Raw genomic sequence first — 25,119 nt, forward strand, 5'->3', positions numbered from 1 at the left:
AAATCTAAATAAAAAAAACAAAAACAACGTAAACTAATTTCTAATATTAATAATCTTTGCAAGAAAATTTGTCACCTGAGGAACTTGCTGGATTAAATAAATTACACAGTGAACTAGATAAATTATATTTAGAAAAAGCCAAGGGTGCTTTTGTATGTTCTCAAGCTCGTTGGATTGAAGAAGGGGAGAAATATTTTGGACTGACATTAGAAATTGGATTAATCTCTAATTTATCATGCTTTCTTTTGATGTTGATTGCATTTTATTTTATGCGGAAAACGTATGTTTATCTTTCTCTTATGCTATAAATGTTGTTGTACTTTTAGCAAAATACCACATTTACTGCAGTAAATGGAGGGGTAATAAGCCTTCTTTCCTCTTTCATCATATTGTGCATCCCCTAGTTTTAATTTATAGGTATGACATCCTCCATGAGAGTTTGTATGAAATGCAGAACGCAGATTCAATGCTTCTTAAATACATTTTAAATTCAAGACTGTGACTTTACGAATATGTGCAATGTAAATTTAAACAAATGTATTTACTTTTGCATGAAATGATGTCTAATGTGATCATGTGCAATTATTTTTCATTGTACATTGTCTTCTTCATTTAACCCATTTGTGGCAGTGAATACACACACACACCCACACACCCTAGTGCATTATGGGCTGTGAACACACACTCAGTATTGGAGGCAGCCATCCCCGGTGCCTGGGGAGCAGTTTCATTGCCTTGTTCATGTTCCCACCAGTCTTGGGGATTGAACCCGGTCCTCTAACCATTAGGCCATGGCTGCCCACAAACCAAAAGCATGTATTTATGAATGACTGTGCGACACAGTTTGGTATATATTAATTTGTGAATACTGAAACATATTTGTTACTTGTGTTCATATTTTGGATTAACATTTACGCATTTGTCAAGTATTTTGAGACTAAACTCTCCCTACTTTTGGGAAACATAGACTGCATTATGTGAAGTCTCTGCTAATAGAAGTTGCCGATAGTTTACACTAAGTTCAACCTAATGAGCTCATACAGCAGTTATTTTTAAGTGAAGTCAGTTCAGAAAGAGAATCCTAAATGTTTATTTTTATGTTATGCAATGAACATTACAGTTCACAACTTGCAATAAAATACTTTACTTTTATAACAATTCTCATATAGTGTATGTAAATATGAGACCTGTATTTTTCTTCTGCACTTGTTAAAGTCTTAAAGAAGTGAACTGTCAGCAATACTGTCAATTTTGCCTGTGACTAAGACCAAGACTTCCTGTGGTGAGCTGCACTTCAGTTCAGAGTGGAAAGATGACAGTTAACACAAATAGTGGCTGTAAAATGTGCACCCTGATTTAATCCTCTAGATTGTATTTAAACATTTTAGGTCCCGGTTTACTCATTTTCTCCATAATCCATTAGCTAATAAAATATGTCCATGGGTATTTATCAATGATTATATAAATTTTAACATTATATGAATTATTATTATTATTATTATTATTATTTTTATTATTATTATTATTATTATTATTTGGCCTGTTAGAAAATGATATGTGAAAATGTACTAACTGGGGAGTTACCAATAAAATGCTAATAATATTTACTATTACTTTTAATAGAAAGTGTCTGGAATTATTAATTCATCTATTCATTCATTTTCAGCGACCAATTTATGTTGTTCAGTGTTGTGGTGAGTACTGATTTGGAATCATTGTGTGAATGCCGGAACACTGTCTGGACAGAGTGCCAGTCCATCACAGGGCATCACACTCTCACCCAGTCACTCTCAAACTCACCCAGTCACTCACACACTTACCCAGTCATTCAAACCTTTGAATACTTATGCATGACCAGTCCACCTACCACCAGTGTGGTGGACTGTGAGAAGAAACCAGAGCAACTGGAGGAAACCTACAGAGACACAGGGAGAACCCACAACATTCCTCACAGACAGTGACCCGAGATGGGTCTTGAACCCACAAGCCCAGGACCATGCAGCTGTGTGATAGTGCCACCACCTGCAGCACCATCACCTGCCGCCCTGTCTGGATCCGAACAGTTGTTATTGTAAGTATCTCATGCCAACTCAAATGGTGGGCAGCACGGTGTTGCCACAGGTAGTGTCGCTATCACACAAGGTGACTGTCGGTGTGGAGTTTGGTGTTTTCTCCCCATGTCTGCATGGGTTTCCTCCGGGTGCTCTTGTTTCATCCCATGGTCCAATAACACAATAAAAAAGAATAGGATTTTTCCATGTAATACATGGCTGTTATACTGTGCTCAAAATATTGGTGTTATGATTAGTATTATCTCATTGTAGAATAATTAATTTTACATTAAACACCAGTTATTAATCTTTAAAAAAATAGTCATAACAACGTATGTAAAGTTTTGTAACAAATAGAAATATTTTTATTTAAAATGTGTTACAAATAATAATAATAGTACAAAATAAAACTATAATAATAAGAAAAAATAATAACCCTCTGGAATGTTGCAACCAATGGCATTGAGCGTAGAAATGCGTAATTCGAAATAGCATTATTCCTTCCAATCAGAAGCGTTTATATATTCATTCAGTTTGTGAGCCAATAGAGTGTCGAGATCAACAGACACGTCACGTCAACAAGAAGCGGCTTTGGTTGGCGTATCTGTTTTTAGCCAATGAGAGGCTGAGGTTGATGTTTAAACTGGTGCGGGGGCGGAGCTAAGTATTTATGGGCGGGTCTCTTGCTGTAGTCGCACGCCTGAAGTTGAGCACCAGTGACTCCAGATTACTGCCGAAGTAAACACTGTACCTTTAAACGCTCTCTAAACATATTTCACTTATTTACACGTTATTTACTAGTTTTACGGACTAGTACCATCCGGCCTATCTTCCCTTGAAATGAAAGCTGGCGGTGAGTAAAATTAAATTTACTTTGGGTTCATTTAGGGAGCTAACTTTTTTAAGCCAAGTAGTTAAGTTGGTCTCATTCGCTTGTAATAGTTTAATAAAATCTTTTCTTATGGGATAAGAGGTAATGATCACAGTGTAAGGTTTCTAAGTTGTTTGATAAAGTATGTTTATAGTTGCTTTTGCATTTTAAACCTGAAAGCAGGCTGTTAGAAGGTACCTGAAAGTGACTGTTAGCCTCCTTTTACTAAGAAGGACGTCGAATGCATCGTATATGTGTTGGCCATCGTCCTTGTTTTGTATATTTACCTCTGCCAGGGTGTTTTCAGTCTACATTGTTATATAAATTTACTTATTGCTATATTTACACAATTCATCGTCTGTGTAAATGTGGCTAAGCTAGATAGCTAACAAGTTTAATCAGTGGCTCAGTTCCCAGTGGAGGAGGGAAAATTAGGCGCTGATTTTTTTTTTTTTTTGGTCAGTCAATGTGAATGTTTACAAATATTCCCTTAACAATCTGTTGCAAGTGAAAGTAAGCTTGGTGTGTGGCATAATCGTGTAGAAAATATACATTGGCTGCGTTGTGTTTGAGGTAAAATTGTATGTTTTATGCATTTGTAGCTGCAAAAAATGTCGCAACATCGTTCACACAGAACGTGCGCAATATTACAGCTCTTTCTCTTTATTTCGGGGCATATTTTGTTTTTGGTTCTTAATAAAACAAGCACATGCTAAACTTACATTCTATATTTTATTATTTTCCCGAGAGAGAAATTGAGGTTGTAAAGTGTGTTCCCTGAAATGGATGTAGGCTATTAGCTTTTATTCACGTAAAATTTAGCTTTAAGCATGTACTATGAACTGGTTTGCTTTCTTGATATTAAAAAGAGAATCTCACACCTGTTTTTAATTCTGTTCACGAGGGTGTGTATTTTATCTAATTTTTTTATTTTATTTATTTATTTTTTAAACATACTCCCTTTTTGTTTAAATGCTAAAGAAACTGCAAAGTGCTGGAGTCTTTTTGTACTGAAATTGATGAACTTTCCTGTAAATATTTTGATAAAACAAAACAAATATCTTGGACAGTGCTGCTGTTGTCAGATGTTTCTGAATATCTTTTCCATACAGCTGGTTTGTATTTTGCATGTAGCTTCTAAGAATTTTGAGAAATGCGTGACCTTTTTCTGTTTTATGTCCCTTCTTTTTATTTTATTTTATTTTTTTTAGTGCCTCATTGTCGGTGTTCTAAATGTTTTTCTTTACCTGCACGGAAACGGGTCCGAAAGCAGGCGACCTCACTTACGCTCCTGTCCCTTCCGGAGGAGGTTCTCCTATGTGTCCTTCAGTGCCTTTCTGCAGAGGATCTGCTCTCTGTCCGAGCTGTGAGTAGAGGCACAAAGTTTTCTGCTCTTGGGAGCAGTTGTGGGGGCTTTGCAGTAAAGGCTGGCCAGATAAAATATGATTTTAAGGGGACGTATTTTATTATACTTGTTTAACACAGTTCCCTGTGGGCTTAACATCTGTGATAAGCTTTGGTCAAAATACTACTTTGCTAATATCCTGTCCAAACAGCCAGTTTTTTCAGCACCTGTTCAGCTGCACCTCAGTTCAGAGCAAGGTGCACTGCAGGACCTCTAGTTTTTTTTTGCCATTTTCTGTTGGTTCTGTTACTTCTCGATAGGTATTTTCACTATATTTAATCAGGGTTCTTATTTCTCACTGCACTTTGTTTGTTTTGATCTGTTTAATCTCATCCTTTTTCTCACACCGGCATTCTCTATTGCTGCAGTGTAGGTTTGGTTTAATATATATACGTGTATATATATTTTTTGTTATTTTTCTTTTTTGCTCTTCCAGGTACACTCTCAACTCCGTGATCTCATCGACAACAGCTCCGGTGTCTGGGCGCGGGTTAGTTTCAAGGACAACTGGCCAGCTCCTGATACTGTCTGGCTCTTTGAGAGGTTTGCTGCTAGTTACATATAATAACGTCCTACTTGATAAACTGGGAGTATGCTTTCCGGATTTATTTATTTATACATTTTGAATTAATTGTGTGTTGTTCTGTCAACAGAGCTGCTGAAAAGGGAAATTTTGAAGCTGCAGTGAAGCTTGGAATTGCACATCTGTATAATGAAGGGCGTAAGTTTATTAACCCTGAACGTTCATTATATGCATATATAATTGATTTCATTACACTTCAAATGTTGACGTTGTAAGTAACGAGTGAAAGCTGTTTGTGACCTGTTAAGCCAATTTCACACCGGGCTCCACACACGTCTACCACATGGCAAAAGCAGACACAGTTTGCTCTGCTTTTTCCTGTTATAATGCTGTCTACAGAATTCCTTATTTAGATATTGGCGTTTTTTAAGCTTGAAAAAGGTCCAGCAATAAAAATCTGATTTGCCTTCACATCAGTCTGGTCTCGTTACTTTTAAGGGTCAGGGTTTGCACTCTTGCTGCTTCTACAATTTTTTAAGTCTAGCTGTTTGTTGATGCGTTTATTGGCCTAGATTTATACATTCATCAGGCGACTTGAGTTCTGAACTGTTTCTGAACAGAAACTGCTAGAGCACCACATGCTGCACATGTCAGCAATAGACCTGCAACATATTTTGAAAGGCTACATTAACATAGGAGCATATTGTGTGCAGTGTGGCTAAACGATTGTACTTATTTGTGTATCATTTCTTTGTTAAAAGCAACTTCTGTTTCTCTATAGCATCTCTTGGCGACGAGGGCAGGGCTGACCTGTGTGGGAGGATGGCTGCGAAGTTTTTCAGCCTGGCAGAGAGTCTGCGGCCCCCGGTTGCTGATCCCTTTATCTGGGTCTTCATACGGCCACCCTGGTCTCCTTCTGGAAGCTGCTGCAAGGCAGTGGTGTTCGACCATCTCAAAGCAGAGTGTGAATCCAACCCTGTAAGGAAAACTACCTGCAAACATAGTCACACAAGTTTGATATAAACAGTGGCCCTTATGAAAGTTACATATGTTCAGATCTGATTTAATATAAATAAATAAAAGCTACAATAATCTATAGCAACATACAAATTCCTTTATTTAACTGACAAAACTACACATTTTTAAAACAACATTTTATTCTTTTTGGAATCCTGACGGTTAAACAATGGTTATTTATTGCAGCTTACAGAATGCTAAAACATTTATGATTGTGAATTACCTGTAATAATAAGAACATAAGTAGAAAATTAATTGATATTCTGTAAACACTAATTGTTAATAATTTGTCTACATTGCAGTTCACTAATTCTAAGTGTATGTAGTTGTTTTTTAACATGTACAGTGATATAAAGATGCACCATTCCATGTTCATTTTAGAGGCATTATACTGTAATTTAATACATTGAAATAATGCAATTCACTATATTTACAGTCGCACTAGTTTACCATATTAAATATCTTTAATGTTGTTCATTGCGATTTTATACACTGAATCTAACTTATCAACTGTGCTCAAATCTTGTCATGTTAAAATTTAATCAGTGAGTGGATTAATAGACATTAATCAATCATTGTGTGATCAAAGTGGCACTTGTTACTCAACTATGATTAAATTCCAGAGTGATTCAGTTTCATCTGTGATTTCTAAAGTGAACATTGTCTATTGAATTCTCACTTTTTTTTTATTTAAACCTGTAAACCTTCTGGTTGTTGTTCTTACTACTTGAAAACAGTTGAACCAATTGAATTTTCATATCCATAAATATAATCAATTAATGTCAATGACTACTTTCATGATCGAGGTCCTTCATCTTGGAACGCATTCAATTGTATCAAGTTATGTTGCTTGTTTATAGCAGTGTTTTAATTGGTGTGTGAGCTGATTAAGTTTACACTTTTTTTAAAGCAGTAACTTAATTGAAGCATGATTTATTGGCAATTTTATGTATGAAAATTGCCCTTAATGTGAGTGTTAACTCCCCTCCCCAAACCATATATAAATATATTTGTAAATATATTTGTCTTGCTTTGTGTTATAGACATTTTTCCATTCCTTATTGAGGTGTTTGTATGTTTGTTTGCAACAAATACTACTTTAGGGCAGAAGAGGAACACTACTACATTGCCTGGCTAGAGTTCTTCAGCTGTTTGATGTGAGTAACATTTTTAGACCGCATAATATTGGGCTTTTGGACAATTCACCCTCAGTCTAGTGAATAATGTCTGCTGTCTTTATAGCCAAGTCTTAACAGCATAAAACTAAATGTCATGTAGACGTTGTTCCTGAAGTCAGATAATACATAATTAAGAAGTAGTTTGTTTGTAGTGTGCTGTGTATTTAAAATCAAATTATGAATTCTTTATTTAATAAAGCTTCTGATTACAGAAATCTGTATGTATTTGTTTGTGTCAGGGTGAGGAGAAGCACACAGAGGCTCTTGCCATGTTGGAGGAATCATCAAACTGTGGCAGTGTGCAGAGCTCGTACCTGCTGTGGGAGCAGACTCGCAGCACCGCGGTGAGTGGTTTCTTTGGGATTACAGCAGGAATGTTCACTTAATCTGCTGAGTTGTGTAAGGTTAAAGGCCTCCTGCTGATTGCTGGTATACGTTTCCTAGATGGGGGACCCTGGAAGGTATCTACAGTGTTTGCGGACTCTCAGGGACTGCGCTATGAAGGGCTGCTTTGAAGCACAGGTATGTATTATTTTATGTTTGTAATTTTATTTAAAATGTAATACTTGAAGGTCCTCAGTTTTAAACATGACTGGTGCGATTTGGGCCTGGGCAGTTCACTATGCTAACAGACCCCAATACGTCAGGATAGGAGACAGCACATCCTCAACTATCATCTTGAACACAGGCACCCCACAGGGATGTGTCCTCAGCCCCCACCTCTACTCACTCTTCACATGACTGCTCCCCCACTCACACCTCCAATAACATCATCAAGTTTGCTGATGACACCACCATTGTGGGACTGATTACGAACAATGAGTCAGCCTACAGCAAGAAGGTCTGGCACTTGACAGTATGGTGTAAGAATAACAACCTGGAATTCAACCCTAATAAAACCAAGGAGATGATCGTGGATTTCAGAAGATCCACCTGCACCAAGACCATGACCCTCCTCATCAATGGAGTGAAGGTTGAGAGAATGGAGCACTTCAAGTTCCTTGGAGTATACATCTCTGCTGACCCCACATGGGCCTTCAACACCCGATACCAAGTGCGGAAGGCATAACAGAGACTCTACTTCCTCGGGAAGCTGAAGCACTCCCACCTCCCTCAACACTTGCTGGTGAACTTTTACAGAGCCATCATTGAAAGCATCCTGACATACAGCTGCACAGTTTGGTTCACCAGTTGCACAGCACAGGACAGGAGAGACCTGCGGCGAGGGGTGGAAAAAAATCATAGTGACATTTACAACAGCCGGCTCCAGAAAAAGGCTATCATAAAATATTGTTAATCTCCCTTGGTCTTTTTTTTTTCCCCCACCACCATATTGCTCCCACACTGGTGAATGGGATATTTTTATATAGGGTTTTTTTTTTTTTTGTTTTGTTTTTTGTTTTTTAAACCAGCGTTTCCCAAAGTGGGAAAAGCACTATTGGAAAAGCAAATTCTTATCTACAAAAGCAGGGCACTGCTGAAAAGTTTGGGAACCACTGTTGGACTGGGATCATTCACAGGCAGCATTTCATTTGAGTATCACAGCGTTCCTGTCTGTGTTTCAGCTGTCTTTAGCAAAGTTCTGTGCCACGGGGAATCCGCTGGGTCTGGAGCCTCGGGGGTGCGCTGACTTGGTCTCACAGCTGTTCTACTCCAATCCATCCTCCCTGCAAAGAGCTGACGACCTTCACACACAGGGCATCAATGACACCATGAGGTATATTCAGATCTTTACAGTTCAAATCAGTTATTTCATTTCTATGTCTTTACAATTGATGTTACGTTCATCTGTTCAAACATCGCACAAACCCACCTTCTGTGTTTCTTGCCTCCCCCAAGGTACATACTGGTGGACTGGTTGGTTGAAGTGAGTACTATGAAGGATTTCTCAAGCCTGGCTCTGCATGTGACGGTGGGGTGTGTGGATCGTTACCTGACTTGTCGGACTGTAGCAAAATCTAAGCTGCAGCTCCTAGGCATTGCCTGCATGGTTATCTGCACACGGTGAGGGTTATTTATTTATTTTTAAATTACTAAATGGTTGTGCTTAGGCCAAATACAATTATAGAATCCTCCACAAATACTGGCACTTAACTTTTTTTCATAATGTTAACAACAACGTTAACTATATTTACTAAATATGCTGAAATCTGTCTGGCACAAATTTTATTGTATGTGTTATGTCCCTTGTTTACTCAGGTATATCAGCAAAGACATTCTAACCATCCGAGAAGCTGTGTGGCTGACAGATAACACCTATCAGTATGAGGACTTGGTACGGATAATGGGGGAGGTCATCTCTGTGCTGGAAGGGAAGATCAGAGTGAGTTATTTTGTTGTTGTTAAATGTGTGTGTGTGTAATTAATTGCTTTATTGTTGGGTCCAAATTCTTTCAAAACCTTTCTACCCATATAATTATTTATTGTAAATTACTGGATGATTTAAGTGCTGTCCCTTACTGTAGATTCCCACCTTGCTGGACTATGGAGATGTGTTGCAGTCCCTACTGCCCATGGAGAGGCGGAGTGCTCATCTTTTCAGTTACATTTGTGAACTCACTCTGCTCTGTTCACCTTTCACTTTGCCAAGCCCTGCTCACCTGGCCTGCGCCACCCTGCTGCTCACTCGTGCATTGCACAATTATGGTATGAACAAATGTACAAAAGTTCTAAAGTGTTTTTGTGTAGCATAAAATTGTAATTACAAATCACATTTTCATAGTACTAAAAATGACAAGTCATTTTAGTCAACTAAAATATTCATCAACATGATCACTAACATTTTAAATTAAAAATGTTATATCTTCTAAACAAAACACATGTACTTTAGTATACAATAATATCCCCATGAACATAAATTCTCCCTCGCCATTTTCAAACTACTTCAGTTTCAGGTTATTTTTTTTTTAATTAAATCATGGTTGTGAAATCCATATATGATCCTATCAAAGAAATGGCACGTTATGCCAGGTGTAAACGGACAAAGAGCTAATAATTTTGATATTGCTCAAGTTTTAGTTTATGGTATTAGTAGCAGTTCTATCACTTATTTGTTGCTCTGTCCACACCTGAAACAGTAATTGCTCTGTAAAATTCTTGCAGTCATTCATTGTCTGTAACAGCTTATCCAGTTCAGGGTCTCTGTGGGTCCGGAGCCTACCCGGAATCACAGGGCGCAAAGCAGGAACACACCCTGGAGGGGCAGCCAGTCCTTCACAGGGCGACACACACACATTCACTCACTCACTCACACCTACGGACCCATTTGAGTCACCAATCCACCTACCAACATGTGTTTTTGGACTGTGGGAGGAAACCGGAGCACCCGGAGGAAACCCACGCAGACACGGAGAACACACCACACTCCTCACAGACAGGCACCCGGAGCGAGAATGCAGTTGTATGAGTGGGATGCTACCTTCTGCGACACAGTGCCGCCCTTGTTGCAGACACATTTTGCAAAAAAAAAATTTGTAATGATTCCGTGTGCAAGATGATGATTACTGATTTTACAATCAATCAAAATGGCTTCTGATTACATTGTGCATTTAATGTTTCCCTCTAGTGGAGCGTTAATTTGTGAGCTAATCCTCAGTGTGGTTTTTACAGCTCCAGTGTGGCCAAACCAGCTGCTGGAGAACACAGGCTTTTCTAAACAGGAGCTTGTACCCTGTGCTTTACTGCTCTACACCAAGTGGTGAGTTCTTACATTTGCTGCTACATTCTGCAAACAGCAGGATCTCTCGGATTATTACCTTGCACGTGGGGGAAAATCTCTTTAAATCTTCTCACCTCTTTAAATTTTTCCATCCCACAAATATTGAGATAAATGATAATGCAGTAATTTGTAAGAATATTTATTTATTTATTTATTTATTAGCCCTTCATTGATTTTCTGAGTTACTAATGCACCAGCATTTTCTGGGTTGCATTCTGTTTGTGGTTAATTATCTACTTATATTGAAAATTGTGTCCAATAGAGTGAGCCAAAGAATGTTTTTGATATTGTAAACAGTGTCTTTACCCTGTTTGGGGAAACGTACAGGGGCACTGTCCAAAACACTGGACAGTAGTACTATGGATGGTGTGAATTAACTGTGGTTTAGTTGTTGTATTCACTAAATGATGAGCTTAATCACAGGACTGGCAGATTTATTCATTCATTCATTCATTCATTCTAAGTAGAATCTGGTAAGGTGATAGGACCCTAGTTAAATGATGTTATTTATGTAGAGTACATAATGTAATCTTGCCTCAGACAAACACATATTCTGCATGAAAATTGGGTATTTGTAATGAAATCTGTTTTTTCTACTTTTTTTTTTTCCCTGCATGGGAAAAAATTGTCACCAAGTAATAAATAGGTTTTAAAATTAAAATATGTAGCACACTGTGCTGCAGTAAAACTAATGACATATCCATTGTCTGTTGATCTGCATTGCCAAAATCAGCCAACAGCCACCTTGATTCAAATATATATATAAAATTATAAATGTATAAACATTCCTTTTTCTATTCCTTATGCAGCTTTATTCAAGATGCTCCCAAGGACTACAGGGATGTCTCTTTAATTGGTGTTAAGCAGAGGTTTGAAAGTCATGCATATCAGCAGATCAGCAAAGAGCCAGTGAGTACTGTTCCATTCATTTTTAATTTCAGACATTGCATGTGGATGCCACCTAGCTGTCCATGTAAAGTCTGGGTCAGGGACTGGTGTATGATTCTTTTGCTGTAGTTGCTTAGGGTGGCTGTGTATGATCTGCACACATTTTCTTTTATAATAGAAGCATTCTTTCAAGCTGTGTAAAAAAGCAAGAACTCTACGTTCGAATGTCTGAGCAGAGCTCAGTTAAGTCAATTTGATTAATAACTACGGCAAATTAAATTTGTATTGAGTTATATATTTGGACAAAATGTGTACATGTGTGAAAATGTCATGTTTTATACCATTTCTGCAGAAATACTGAATTCTAAAATGATCAAAAATGTTAAAGCAACACTATATACCTGGTTAGTGGACTGACAAAGACTGGAAAGCAATTTGTGTGTTTGCAAAATATGAATAGCCAAGGGATTTCAGTCAAAGACAGTGCGCCATATTTGATATACAAGTATAATCTGTTGTGGAAGAAACATTTGATTGCAAACCTCTGAGTGCTGAACACCTGTTAATGTGTATTTATTATAAATTAATAGGTTATGGGACTTAAAGAGCTCTGCCAGGTACTGGAGGTGCCAGAAGTGAAGTTTGACCCTCCGAGTGCCAGTGGCCATTCTACATACCTCCATTCCTTTCTGTCTCCATCTAACAACAGCAAGAGGTGTGATTTCATCAGTGTGTTGTCTTGCATTACTCCTGTCTACTTATCTTTGTTTTTACAAGCATACACCTAGCTGTATCTGCTCACTGCTGTGTAATGCTAAAATCTCACTGCACCCTCTTCAGGAGACGAGAAGATAGCACACACACCCACCGAGGCAGCTTCGTGGCCACTCCCACAGCAGAACTGTCCACGCAAGAGGACAGTCTCCTTGACAATATCCTGGACTTGAGCCTACACGCGTCCTGTTCAGGGTATGAGGGAGACCAGGAAAGTGAAGGAGAGAAAGAAGATGAATGTGAGTGTTCATCCTAGCAATTTTTTATTATTTAACCATACGCGGGCTCCCAATTACCTTGAGGTATTTGAGTAGTTTCATGGCATATGATCCCATTCCAAGCAATCCATAATCAGGGTTTTCAGTAAATTATTTGCCATCAATGTCTATTTTTTTGCGTTTCATTTTGTGTATTTCTTAGAGGTCATTAACAGAGGACTCTGTTTGCTTGTTTGTGCAGCTTCTGCCATCGCCTTTCCCCTGCAGCTTTCCTCTGAGCCCAGTGACACACGACAACACTGCTGTGCTCTCTCTAGTGAAGACAGCATGAGCGAAGCAGAAGCTGAAGCAGAGGTGGTGTCTGTAGACAGCAGCCACAACAGATTAAGGTTTCGCCAGCCATCTTCCAAGAAAGGCCCACTCTGCATTGACCTCCATAGCTCTGGCTATTCCTCTGTTCAAAGCAGCAGTCCTTCTACCTCTGCCTCTTCCACATTGCTCTCCTGTTCCCTGTCTCTGTCTTCAGTTTCAGGGTCTGCTTCCCCTGGCTTCCATTTGCTGGTGCCCATGCAGAGGCCCAGTGATGCCACCCATAAACAGGTCAAGAGGAAGAACACAGCAGCGCACAGTGGTGGAGATATAGAAGTGAAAATAGAGGAGGACATCACTGTTGCCAATGTGTCATTCCACAGTTAAAAGGGTGCATCCTTTATCATAAATCAGCACAAGGCACTGAGGTGACAAGCAGACAATAGGGTTTATGCCATTCTCTCTTTCATTTTCTATGTAAATTATATGCTGTGTGCTCTCAAGGACAGTCTGTCGCCATTGTAGACATTTCTAATAATGAATAAAAGCAAACATTAGGGCATTTGGCATTATTCAAATGCATATACAAGAACTTTTATTGCAGAATAGATTTGTATTCCTAAAAGGACAAGATAGGAAGAAGCTGACTCATACTTCAGTTATTTTCTGTGTAATGCTGTGTTTAACACCTGTGTTCAGTGACTTTGGGCAGGGCAGCCTCGTTGAAATATCTGACAATTATATTTCAATGATCAAACTACTGGAATTCAGGAAAAGGTCTTTCCATGTGCTTATGTGTCTGTACAAAGCGTTTAGCAAATCTATAAACCATTACTACCTGTAACATCTCTACCAGGAAAAACTGTTGCAAAGGTTGAGATTTTTATATATATATATATATATATATATGTGTGGACTGAAAGCTTTTTAAACCCAGTAATATCCAGGTGTTTAGAAAGCTTCCTTAAATTGCATGAAATCTCTCCTCACTGCCAAGAAATACTGGTCCATTTAACACTTTACCGCACTGAAGTATTTATTTCTTTGAATGGCTAGAACTGCCTTGATATGTACTGAATGTAAAGTATTTCCCTAATTTTGTTTTGTATGTCTGTGTAAATTTATTATTATTTTTTTTTTTATAAATGTTCTCTGGTGCTTTGTGTCTGATGCCAAAGGTACTTTTTTATTGTCCTGTTAACATCGCTAGCTTGTTGTCACTATTCTCGCTATATATATATATATATATATATATATGTGTGTGTGTGTGTGTATTTTTTTATTTTTTTTTTTAACTCGGTAAAAATTATGACAGCAATATTTTGTACTGTACTCTTTCAGATGTTTAAAACCAAACTGATAGTTAAACCATTATTTTACCTGTGACAATGAGAAGTAATATTTCACCTATGTGCTTTCTTTTATTGTGTAAAAACACAGAACAACAGTGTTGCCACAAATTTTTATCAAGTTGATTGTGCCATTTCTTTATAACCTTGAATGGGAGGTTATAAACCCCCCCACACACACAAACCTACCCCTGGAAACAGTATTTCCAATGCTGATGTTTTTGTGAAAATTGTTTGAACAATCAACTGCAAGCTTGTCTGAGTGTGTGTTCAGTGCTCTGTAGGTGGACATGTACCTGGTTTTGAGAAACTCAGATCAGCACAAAGCATTACGTTATTATTACTTGATCAAAACTTTCAGTACTGTAACTAAAAGGGTTGACTGTAAATAAATTGTATACTTTATGTACATTTGTAAATGGATGGAAGCTGTGAAAAAAATATTACTTGAAGAAATGGTGTGAAGTTTCTAATAAAATACTGCAGCTGGTAAAGAGATTTTTGGAAATCATGACATTAAAATTTTTTCAGTTTTCAAGAATTTGCAGAATTTTTTAACATTCTCTTATGTTAAATATGCAGTAATAAAATAGTCATCTTTCAGGTGTAAATAAAGATGTGAAATGCAGAAGCTTCTCTAATTTGCTCCATAAGGTTCCCATTACTATGACCAGTGTTAACGTTTTATTCTAGCTTAAAAACATTTAAGTTTTGTTTGTGATGGTTCATTTATCTCTTCAATAAACTCTTGCTGATATAGTGCAGCTAGAGCTGCAAAAATATGTTCCGGGTGCCACCAAAAAAGCACCAACAAAGCAAACCTTGAATGGCACGGTGGCGCAGCAGGTAGTGTCGCAGTCCACACAGCTCCAGGAGCCTGGAGGTTGTGGGTTCGATTCCCGCTCCGGTTGACTGTCTGTGAGGAGTTGGTGTGTTCGGGTTTCCTCCGGGTGCTCCGGTTTCCTCCCAGTCCAAAAACACCCACATGAAGCAGGTGTCCATGAATATCAGGAACAGGAGTGGAGACAAGGCATTGCCCTGACTGAGTCCAATGTCTACATTGATCAAGCTTGACTTACTGTCAAGGATGCGAACACAACTCAAACTCTGAGTTTGAGTTGTGAACATGGACCTTACGGCTTGCCATAGCAACCCTGGCACCCCATACTCCCGGAGCACCTCCCACTGAATTTCTCGAGAGTGGAGTAGCAGACTCACATGCCCCCTCAATCATCTGTGAAAAAGTAAAGAGTTGGTCCATAGTTCCACGGCTAGGACGGAATCTGCATTGTTCCTCGAAAATCCTAGGTTTGACTATTGGACGGATTCTCCTTTCCAGCACCCTGGCATAGACTTTCCCACGGAGGCTGAGAAGTGTGATGCCGTAATAATTGGCACACGTTCTCTGGTCCCCTTTTTTAAAAGTGGGAACCACTACCCCGTTTGCCAATCAAAAGGCACCATTCCATGCACTATTGTAGAGGCGTGTCAGCCAAGATAGCCCCACAGTATCGAATGCCTTCAGGAACTCTGTGCAAATCTCATCCACACCCAGGGCTTTGCCACTGTGAAGCTTTTTAACCACCTAAGTGACTTCAGCCAAGGAAATGGAATCTGACACCCCAGACACTTCTGGCCCTACCTCCTGCACAGGATGCATGTCTCTCGGGTTTAGGAGTTCTTCAAAGTGCTCCTTCCAACGCCCAACAATACGCTCAGTCGAGTTCAGAGTTTCACCATCCTTACTGAGCACAGCTTGGACAGTGTTCCCAGGGTCCGTTCAGACTCTCACCTTGTACAACTCCTGAGTAGGAGAGAGACCAACCCACATCGAGGAGTTTGGTTCTAGAGCCCACACTCTGTGTAGAGATGAGCCCAACTATATCTAGCTGGTATCTCTCAATCTCACGCACCAGCTCTGGCTCTATCCCCCAAGTGAGGTTATGTTCCACAATAAACTCATTCCTCTATATTTGATATGTAGCTAAATTTCTTAAATTAGCATTAATCAAACCAATTATTAAAAAAAAACAATCCTGACCTTCTTGAACTTGCAAGCATCAGGCCAATATCAAACCTCCCTTTTATTGCTAAAATTTTTGAAAACATGTCAGCAGATGTGCTCTTACCAACAAAACAATTACATTCATTAAGTTTTAGTCTGGAATTAGACCAAATCATAGCACAGAAACAACTCTTACAAGAATAACCAATGGCTTACTCCTTTCAAATGATGTGAATCTCTGTTTTGTATCTCTGCTCTGATGCTACTTGAACTTAGTGCGTTTGGTACTATTAGCCACTTTTCACTCATATTTGTCTGACCGTTATTAATATGTTTATCTGAAGATTAAATCCTTACATCATTCTTTAGCTAAATATGGCATTCCACAAAGGTTGGTCCTCTATGAAATATTGCCAAAACTCACCATATTTATCCTTAAAAGATGCAGAAAAACTAGGCCATGTGTGTATAATATTACAGCTAGATTACTGCAGTGTGCTCCTAGTTACACTTCATTCACAGGGCACAGTTCTATTCTTAAGGTATCTAAGGTGTTATGAGGCAGTTGTTATGGAATCCCAGATAGTTGTTAAGGTGTTGCTCTGCAGTTGCTATGGTATCCCAGGTATTTTCTAAGGTGTTGTGTGACAGTTGCTTTGTTATCCGAGGTGTTTTCTAAGGTGTTGTGAGGCAGTTGCTATGGTATCCCAGGTGGTTGCTAACCTATGGTATCCCAGTTGCTATGGTATCCCTGTTCTTTTCTAAGGTGTTGTGTGGCAATTGCTATGGTATATCAGATGATTGCTAAGGTGATGCTAATCAATGGTATCCCAGGATGTTTTTGTGACAGCCCAGGAAGTGTTGTGAGACAGTTGCTATGGTATCCCAAGTGGCTGCTAAGGTGTTGATAATTGGTTGCTTGGTGGTTGCTTTGGGAAGGGCATAGCCATAGCGAGTCGAACTGGGGACCTGCTGGTGATTGGCCGTTGAGAGTGACGTGCCTCTGTTTGTGTTGTGTGTGCTGTGGCTGCTGCTGCTCGGGTCGTTCGCTGGGTGCAGCGTTATGGGGCCGTTCTGGTGTTTTTCTGATTTTATTTTACTTTAATTGTCCTCCTCAGCCCCTCAGCGCGGGTCGCTCCGGATGATTCTCCGCCTTTATTCAGCGGCTTTCTACTAAAGGAAGGGTTTACTGCACGGTCTGAGAGGACAAAGCTAATGAAGCCGCTTCGCCAGACTCTGGGTTTTAAGGTGAGACTTTACTCTGAGCTGTGTTATACTCTTTTAAAATCATTTCTAAGATATTTTATATTTGATAATTTGAGGCAATTTATATTCAAGCTTGTCAGTGCCACGCAGCTGGGTGAATAAACACAGAGAGACAGACAGGCTGAACAGCCAATCAGGGCCTTGGAATTCTGCACTGTCTCAGGACAGGAACTGTTAAACATGGATATTTTGTGCCAAAAATACAAATAAAATGCCTGAATAAGAGTGACTTTTGGGTGAATATTCAGAACCGTGGACAATGATGTGCTCTTTAAATCGCGGCTGGTTCTGAGGCGTCTCTCAGAACCGAAGCAGAACCTTCTTCTCTTCCCGGCTCTGCTCTCTTCTCTCTGTGGGATTCGATATTCAGAGGAGACCCAGTAAACACTGGTCCATTTCAAAACCCAGTGCATCGTGTGAATGCCGAGGGCTTTCAGCTGCTGTGTGTTTTACTGAGTGTTTTCTTCACATTAGGGCTCTTCTTTCTCTTCAGTTTTGCTTCCTGGACAATACTGGTGTGATGTCATCTCTTCATAAACACTACGCCACTGAATCTCCTGAGATAAAGCTTTGAAATTGAAACCAGAAACAAACAGTCGTGTTTATTTCTGCAGAGAAAGGACGATGCTATTATGTGCTATTTCAGAATAATTAGGTTGTATTTACATGACCTATTTATCTTTTTTTAAATAGTTTTTTATTTGATTTGTATCAAAACTACAATAAAATGACCAAAGAAACCAAGATGTTTTTGTTGCTTGTTTTAATCCTTGTTTTAAAACCCAAAATCAAGCCTGCCCAATAGGAAAAGTGCAGAGTGACATTCCTATCGAACTGTCCTCTTTAGGCTTAATTTATCTGGATAGCTGAGAAATCCCCAGCCCCAGACATCACCAACAAAAACACACATCACACACAGCTGAAATAAAATATTTATATGAAAAATGGATTAAAACAAGCAAACAAAAACAGCTTGGTTTCTTTGGTCATTTTCATGTAGTTTTGATACAAATGAAAACAAAAAAGAACTGGATTAGCGGTTACAGACAATGAATGAATGACTAGAGCTTTTATGAAAGTTCCTGTCAATTAAAAAGTGTCCTGACAGGTGAATCCAGTTCAGGAGACTGAACTACATTCATGATAAATGGAATAATTAAGGATGCCAGGTCGGTGTCACACAGCTCCAGTGTCCCAGGGTTGTGGGTTTGAGCTCCATCTTGAGTCAATGTCTGTAAGGAGTGTGGTGTGTTTCCTTCGGGTGCTCCACTTTATTAACACAGTCCAAACACACACGTTTTTGGGTGTATTGGCTTTCAATACTGTCTGTAGGGGTAAGTGACTGGGTGAGTGAGTGAGTGACTGGGTATTTGTGTGATGCTCTGTGATGGACTGCTGCTTTGCCTGTGTTCCTGCTTTGCAGTTAGTGATTTCATGTAGGCTTTGCATCCATCACAACACTGAATACGGTGAAGTAGTTACAGACAATGAATGAATGAAGTTAACAGAAGATCTACAGGAAAAACCCTGTGTGGAACATAATGCTGAAATTAGCCAAATACTGTTAAATCTTGCCATGCTTGTTTAAATAATCTATTTTTTACCATGAATACATTATAAAAAAAATATGGTCTTACTTGCTGGAAATCACATTTCAATCACATAAATATGTACAGCACTTTTACGTCCGTCATTGTGACAGAACAGCTTCACAATTCTGGGTACATAAACAAAGTGTGTGTTGTGGAGGTGAAATTCCTTCAGAATATGAGCAAGGAACCTTGATAGGAAGCAAGACTAGAAAAGGGGAACAAATCTTCTGGTTGATACTGTGTAATTAAACAGTAACATAAGATTTACAGTGTGTAGCCCAGTGTCAGCAGACTAAAAACAGGAATAATTGAGTAGAAATGCGTAGATAAACCAGAGTAACTAATTTTATCTGAAAGACAAAACATGTTTTTACATTATGAATGGAAGTTAATTAAACATGATCTTGTAGTTTTGGATAATTTCTGTTGCTCATCATGACATTTTAAATCATTGCAGAGTACAGAATATGCATTAGTCCTATGTACAAAAAAGGTACAAAGACAGACAGACAGACAAGGTTTAGCTCTGACAGCAGGGACATGGCATTCCAAGAGAATTTATTTCAAAGGGCGTAGAATTAGCATGGAAGGAGGTGACGTGTCCCCACCAATATCCAGCGATTATTGAATTGTCCCCACCAATAATTAGATCCCTTCCCCCCAAGAAAGAACAAAACAAAACAAAACAAAAAAAGAAAAAACAGATCTGTCAATGTCTCATTAACCTAGAGGCACAGAAAGGGTTAAATTACATTCTCTACTTGAGTCCTACCTCTCCATAACACATATGACCAGTGTGATTGGCTGTGCCTTTCCCTGCTGTCACGTGAGTCTCTGTAGCTTGGTTGTTAGCAGCACCAAACCTGGAAGGAAAACTTTCCAGTCATAATCAGGTATTACTGTGCAAGATTCAGGTACATTGTGTGTGACACATTGGTGTCAAAAGCAAGTGAGGATGGAAGCAAAAAAGAAGGGTGGGCATAAGTAGCTGTTTTTCAAAGAAAGGTGTAAGTCACTTAAAGTCAAGTTGGCTAACTAAATGAGTCCTTTATAATAACAGCGGGCTAAAATCATCTGTAGCTATCAATTACATGGTTTGAAAATTACATGGAGCTGAATGGTTTGGAACTGCACAGCAAACTGCCAATTGACAGTTCTCTTTCATTGTCGTTTTATCACGGAGCAAAGGTAAAAAGGGGAATGAGTGGTAGATTCATAGGTCCCCTCCAATGTCAAAAGCATATCTACACCATTGGGCATCTTACTCTGTGCCAGCTGACACAGCCCTCCTCAAATAAATATTGTTGTTTTACTCTCAGTATGAGAATAAACCCATCCAAATACTGAATCTTTCCAAACATAGTAACATTAGTATTTTTAAATTATACACAATCTAGTTTGTGAGATTTGCATACTTATAAGTATGCTGTCTGCACATTTTTAAGAATAAAATGTTAACAGTCGACCATTATGTGTGATACTGTTTGTTTCTGTAGGGTTCATTTAATTTTTCTCTTTCTAGGTTTTAAAGCTGTGAGCCCTGAAAATGGCAGTGCTGCGTCAGTTTGGATTGCTGCTCTGGAAGAACTACCTTCAGCAAGTGAGCACATTTTTTCTTAATTATTTTTAATCGTACTGCACCATAGACTGTTAAAGGTATGTTTTGAATTTGCTCATTTTTGAGTTATTCAGGTTTGACAAGTTCAGCATATTTGCTAACTGTGACTTAACAGGTTTTTCCAAGCGGGCGTCTATTTCAGAGTTGAATCAGAGATGCCTTTATCACCTAAGCCTGATTGAATGATTTAAACTGGTGAAATGTGTGTGCCTGGGGAACTACTGCACCAGAGAAACTAAGGCAGAGGGCACAGGGTTTTTTAATCTTGCCCTAATCTAGTCTTTCTTACCGCTGTGTTTCCAGATGGTCAAAATACTATCAAATTTAAACATCCTTGATAAGTGCTTTAAGTCCAGTGTGTGGCACTGTTCTGACAACTGGTTGGCTGCAAAATATGTCAGTCATCTTTTTTAAACTAAGTTTCTTTGGAAAACCAGGACTAAGCTGTAACAGTGCGTCTCTCACACAGTCGGTAAAAAAGTGTTAAGCCCTTGTGAGAAATAACTAAGCCTGGGGTTAACTTGCTGAGCACTTCCCTGCTTTATGACGCAAGCCTGTGGAGTGATTCCAATTCAGTTGTGACACACTGAACCCACAAAGAGTCAGCACTGGGCTGAAAGAGTCAGTAGTTGTTTCAAGCAGGTCTGCTTAATTCATTCTCTATGTTTTTAGAAAGTCAGCTAATGTGTTAAAGCAGGAAGTAGAGGAGTCATGAAAATCACAAGTATTTTGATTTTCTCTTCACTGAAGTACAAAGTTTTTTTTTTATCTGCAGTGGCTAAAATTAAATATGTTTAACCTGTCACATAATGCATGAGATAGCAGTGTAGTTCTGATGGTCTATTGAAGCCGTAACATGGTAAATATTTAACAAAATGTTCTAGAGATAGGAAAGTCCTTTGGAACATTTTTCCTTTATAGACTTTTTTGGCAGTACTTTTCTTACTAAAGTATATCTGTGCATATTGTGGAGTAAAACCATCAAGGTATTGGACAGCTCCGGTACAAACATAATTTTCTGTTTGTTCTTTATGATGTTTTCCACATTTATGTATGAATCTGAAAGTCCCAATCAGCACAAGAGGGAATCCAGCATTACTCTCTACACACCCAGCCTCCTCTAATACTGTGCTCTCTCCCAACCAAAATCCCTGGGATTAATTGTACTGGATGTTTGTAAAATGTTCCTTTGCTTGCACAGTGAGTGTTTAATCTTCTTGCACTGAACTTGCACAATCCACTGGCCTTTGAGGTGTTGCAAAAAGCCTGCATTTAAGTTCCCCCCGGACAGGGTGAGATGTTTGTCCTCATCTCTCTTGCTGTTGCAGTTGTTGTTGCTAGGAGACAGCCCAGCCAAGGAAGGCCAGGAAAACCAGAATCCTCATTGCTTTGTTATGGTCAATATCTAGTGTTTTTTCCAAAATCAGCATAAATGTATATCATGAGTTCAGAGACACGCACAGAAAACTCTGAACTGTTCTGGACTTTACCCAGAGGAACCGTGTTTGTGAACACAAATGTCTGTTACATTGTCCAGGACATTCCCCGGACTTTATCTTGCCCCAGTACAAGTGACCCCTGTGTGAACATAGTTGGGAAGGTTCCGGAGAATTGAGGTGCACAGGCTCCACCCCCTGCCTGAATCATGTGGAACAGTTCCAGCTGTGAGAACACGTCTGACACAGAAATGTTTGTTTGTTTAAGCTGGTTCTGTAATTATTAGGATGAGTGAGAGATGTTATTTAATCAATTCTGAATAAAATAACCTGGGATCAACATTTCTGATTTAATGTATGGAAATGTAATTTTAGGTATGTCATCAGATCATAACAGGGCATGGAAAGGCTGCCCACGGTTAAGGCCTAAAATTCAACAGAATGTTCTGTGTATGGTGCGATTAGAGCTTTTACACTGATAAAAAAGCTTTATATCTAACTGATTATAATCAGTTAGTGTGTTTTAACTAGGATTCCCTCAGGACCAGAACATCTGGATCAGACAGAAATCCACATTTTCAGATGATCCAATTTTACGGAATAAATCTCTGAATGTTTAAATGAATTATGCCTATGCCTTTTCTGTTTAAAACTAAAACGGATCTGTTAGTAAATTTGCAGTAAGTGTAGGTTTGGGATGTGATTGCTGATTAGGTTGATTGCTAGTGATTGTAGAATCATTTCTGTTTTCTAATTGTTTTCTGTTGTCTGCTAGAGCACATATAAAACTATTAGACTCATGCTGACCACCAAATATTTTAAAGGGAAAATCTAAAGAGATCAGTGCAGGTCTGAAAAAGAAGATCATAGACTTACACAATGCTGGAGTGTGACTTGGAAACATTTCCAGTTTCTCAAGTTACTAGTCAAAACTGTTTATTCTTTTAGCTAAAGTCTGAAACAAAATCGCAGCTCTCACCCTTAGTTGAGAGAAAACCGATTTGGAGGTTCTGTTGCAACCCCATAACCACAAAGAAAAAGATCTGCTCTAAGCTGGAAGCTGATGGAGCCTCAGTGACACTGTCCACAGTTGTGTGGGTTTAACATTGAATTGAGAGGCTGCAGGGAAAAGAAGGAGACCCTTCTCTGAAATAGACATCTTCAAACACAACACAAGTCCTGTGCTAGAAAAACAAAAAAATTTAGACTATTTAAAATTAGTGGATAAATGTTTGACCAGAATTCTGTTAATAGACACTACAAAAGCATCTGCTTGAGATGAAAAAGCCTGAGAATAATAGATTCACATTTGTACATTTGTGTTTTTAGTAATAAAGACATATATTGCCCAGTCACTCTACCACAGAAAACAGAGTGTTGCAGGAATAATGAGGGTTGGCTCTTACTGCAGTTACACGTCTGTTATGACTGAATTTATGCTTTTGACCAAAGCTCTACCAAATACAATATCTTTGTTCTCTCTGACATAACTTCAGAATGTGAGTCACTTTCTGAAGAAATAGAATTGTGGCACAGATGTATGCATTTGGACCACTCTGACTCCTAATGTCCTTTTATACTTGAGGAGGAATGACTAAGACGGAGAGAGGATGACTTCAGCGTGCACACAAATCTTTATCTAGTTCTGCTTCTTTTACCAATTATTAGCACTCTTCATGTTTTTTTTTTATTTTTATATAATTTATTTCTTTTTTTAATCGCCACTCTGTGTCAGATAGTTATATCCAGTTTTTATATTTCAGAGGGTATACACACTTATTACACACTCATGTTCCTTACAGATACAAGCACAATACGTGTGGGGCAAAATAGAGAAGGAAAAAACAAAAGGTGGAATTACTCAGAACTATATACATGTAGTGATCCCTTTGTAATATTATTTTTTTAACAGCTCTTTTAGTATTTAATACTGGACCAATTTTTCTCATTTTGAAGCAAACTGTTCTCTTCTCTCTCGTGTCTAATCATTTATTTCTCCTCTTTCTCTTACAGAAGCGTCAGATCCTGGTCACGCTGGTGGAGATTGCCCTGCCTCTGATTTTCTCCGCCATCCTCATTGTCCTACGTCAGAAGGTATCCTTCACCATCTACCCTAACGCTACACACTATGGAAGCTTCTCAGTGGATGGGCCACCCTTTTTGCTCCCCGCAGGCCTGCAGCTTGCCTACGTCCCAACCAACTCCAGCGTTGTGCGGCAGGTGGCTGAAGACGTGCAGCTCAGTTTGAGGAGAGGTTTCATCAGTGCTGGTAAGGAAACTGGAAAATCCCAGTGCTACTGAGCTTCAAGAACAGTAGGGACAGCTTGTCAAGGACTGGTTACCTGACATTAATAAGATGGAAGCTAAACTGTAGCTGTTACAGAGACAGTCACTGTAGTAGCACCACTAGGGGTACGTCTTCATTACTTTTATTTGGTGGACAAAACAGGAATATGTGATTACAGTTATATTTTCGGTGTGTACTGACACCTTATACCAGTACCACCACTGTATTGTCTTTTAGGTTTTTAGGTGACACAGAAGATCTCTGCCATCAAAAGCTCCCATTGTACGGGTTTGTTCTGATAACACTTCAACAGATTTAAAATGCACATAAATGTTTTTAAAAAAGAGATTGTAATAAAAATGTAAAGTATAACGTGAAATGAGTCTTTTGAGAATATCACACATTGTAAATGTCACTGTCAAATAAATAGTTACTGAAGCTTTTGAGAGAAAACCAACTCCCATTTTACTTTTATACTTACACTTGTATATACATATAATGCCCTGTATTTAAAATGACGCAGGACAAGAACCAACTAAACAAAAATGGTTTATTTTAATTTAGTCTTACTGTAAATACACGACTGCTGCTTTTTGCATGTTGCTAAAAAATGA

The 25,119-nt window shown here is 38.7% G+C and overlaps 2 protein-coding genes across 2 annotated transcripts in view; both read left to right on the top strand.

Moving 5' to 3' along the window:
* Positions 1–2,741: 2,741 nt before the first annotated feature.
* ccnf (cyclin F) lies at positions 2,742–14,779 on the top strand. Its single transcript, XM_066642413.1, has 17 exons — positions 2,742–2,904; positions 4,134–4,288; positions 4,764–4,870; positions 4,981–5,048; positions 5,632–5,828; positions 6,971–7,024; positions 7,285–7,389; positions 7,490–7,567; positions 8,611–8,762; positions 8,885–9,049; positions 9,245–9,368; positions 9,511–9,691; positions 10,655–10,742; positions 11,573–11,672; positions 12,242–12,366; positions 12,492–12,664; positions 12,885–14,779. The coding sequence occupies exons 1-17, from the start codon at positions 2,892–2,894 to the stop codon at positions 13,337–13,339; spliced, it is 2,340 nt and encodes a 779-aa protein (XP_066498510.1). The 5' UTR covers positions 2,742–2,891; the 3' UTR covers positions 13,340–14,779.
* Positions 14,780–17,308: 2,529 nt separating this feature from the next.
* Positions 17,309–25,119, top strand: part of abca3b (ATP-binding cassette, sub-family A (ABC1), member 3b) — a 39,141-nt gene continuing 31,330 nt past the window's right edge. Inside the window, exons 1-3 of the mRNA XM_066641854.1 lie at positions 17,309–17,554; positions 20,687–20,764; positions 24,232–24,487. Coding sequence (XP_066497951.1) covers positions 20,711–20,764; positions 24,232–24,487 — 310 coding nt within the window. The 5' untranslated portion in view covers positions 17,309–17,554; positions 20,687–20,710. The remainder of the gene's footprint in view (positions 17,555–20,686; positions 20,765–24,231; positions 24,488–25,119) is intronic.

Source organism: Hoplias malabaricus, chromosome 13, assembly GCF_029633855.1.
Source record: "Hoplias malabaricus isolate fHopMal1 chromosome 13, fHopMal1.hap1, whole genome shotgun sequence".
NCBI lineage: Eukaryota > Metazoa > Chordata > Actinopteri > Characiformes > Erythrinidae > Hoplias > Hoplias malabaricus.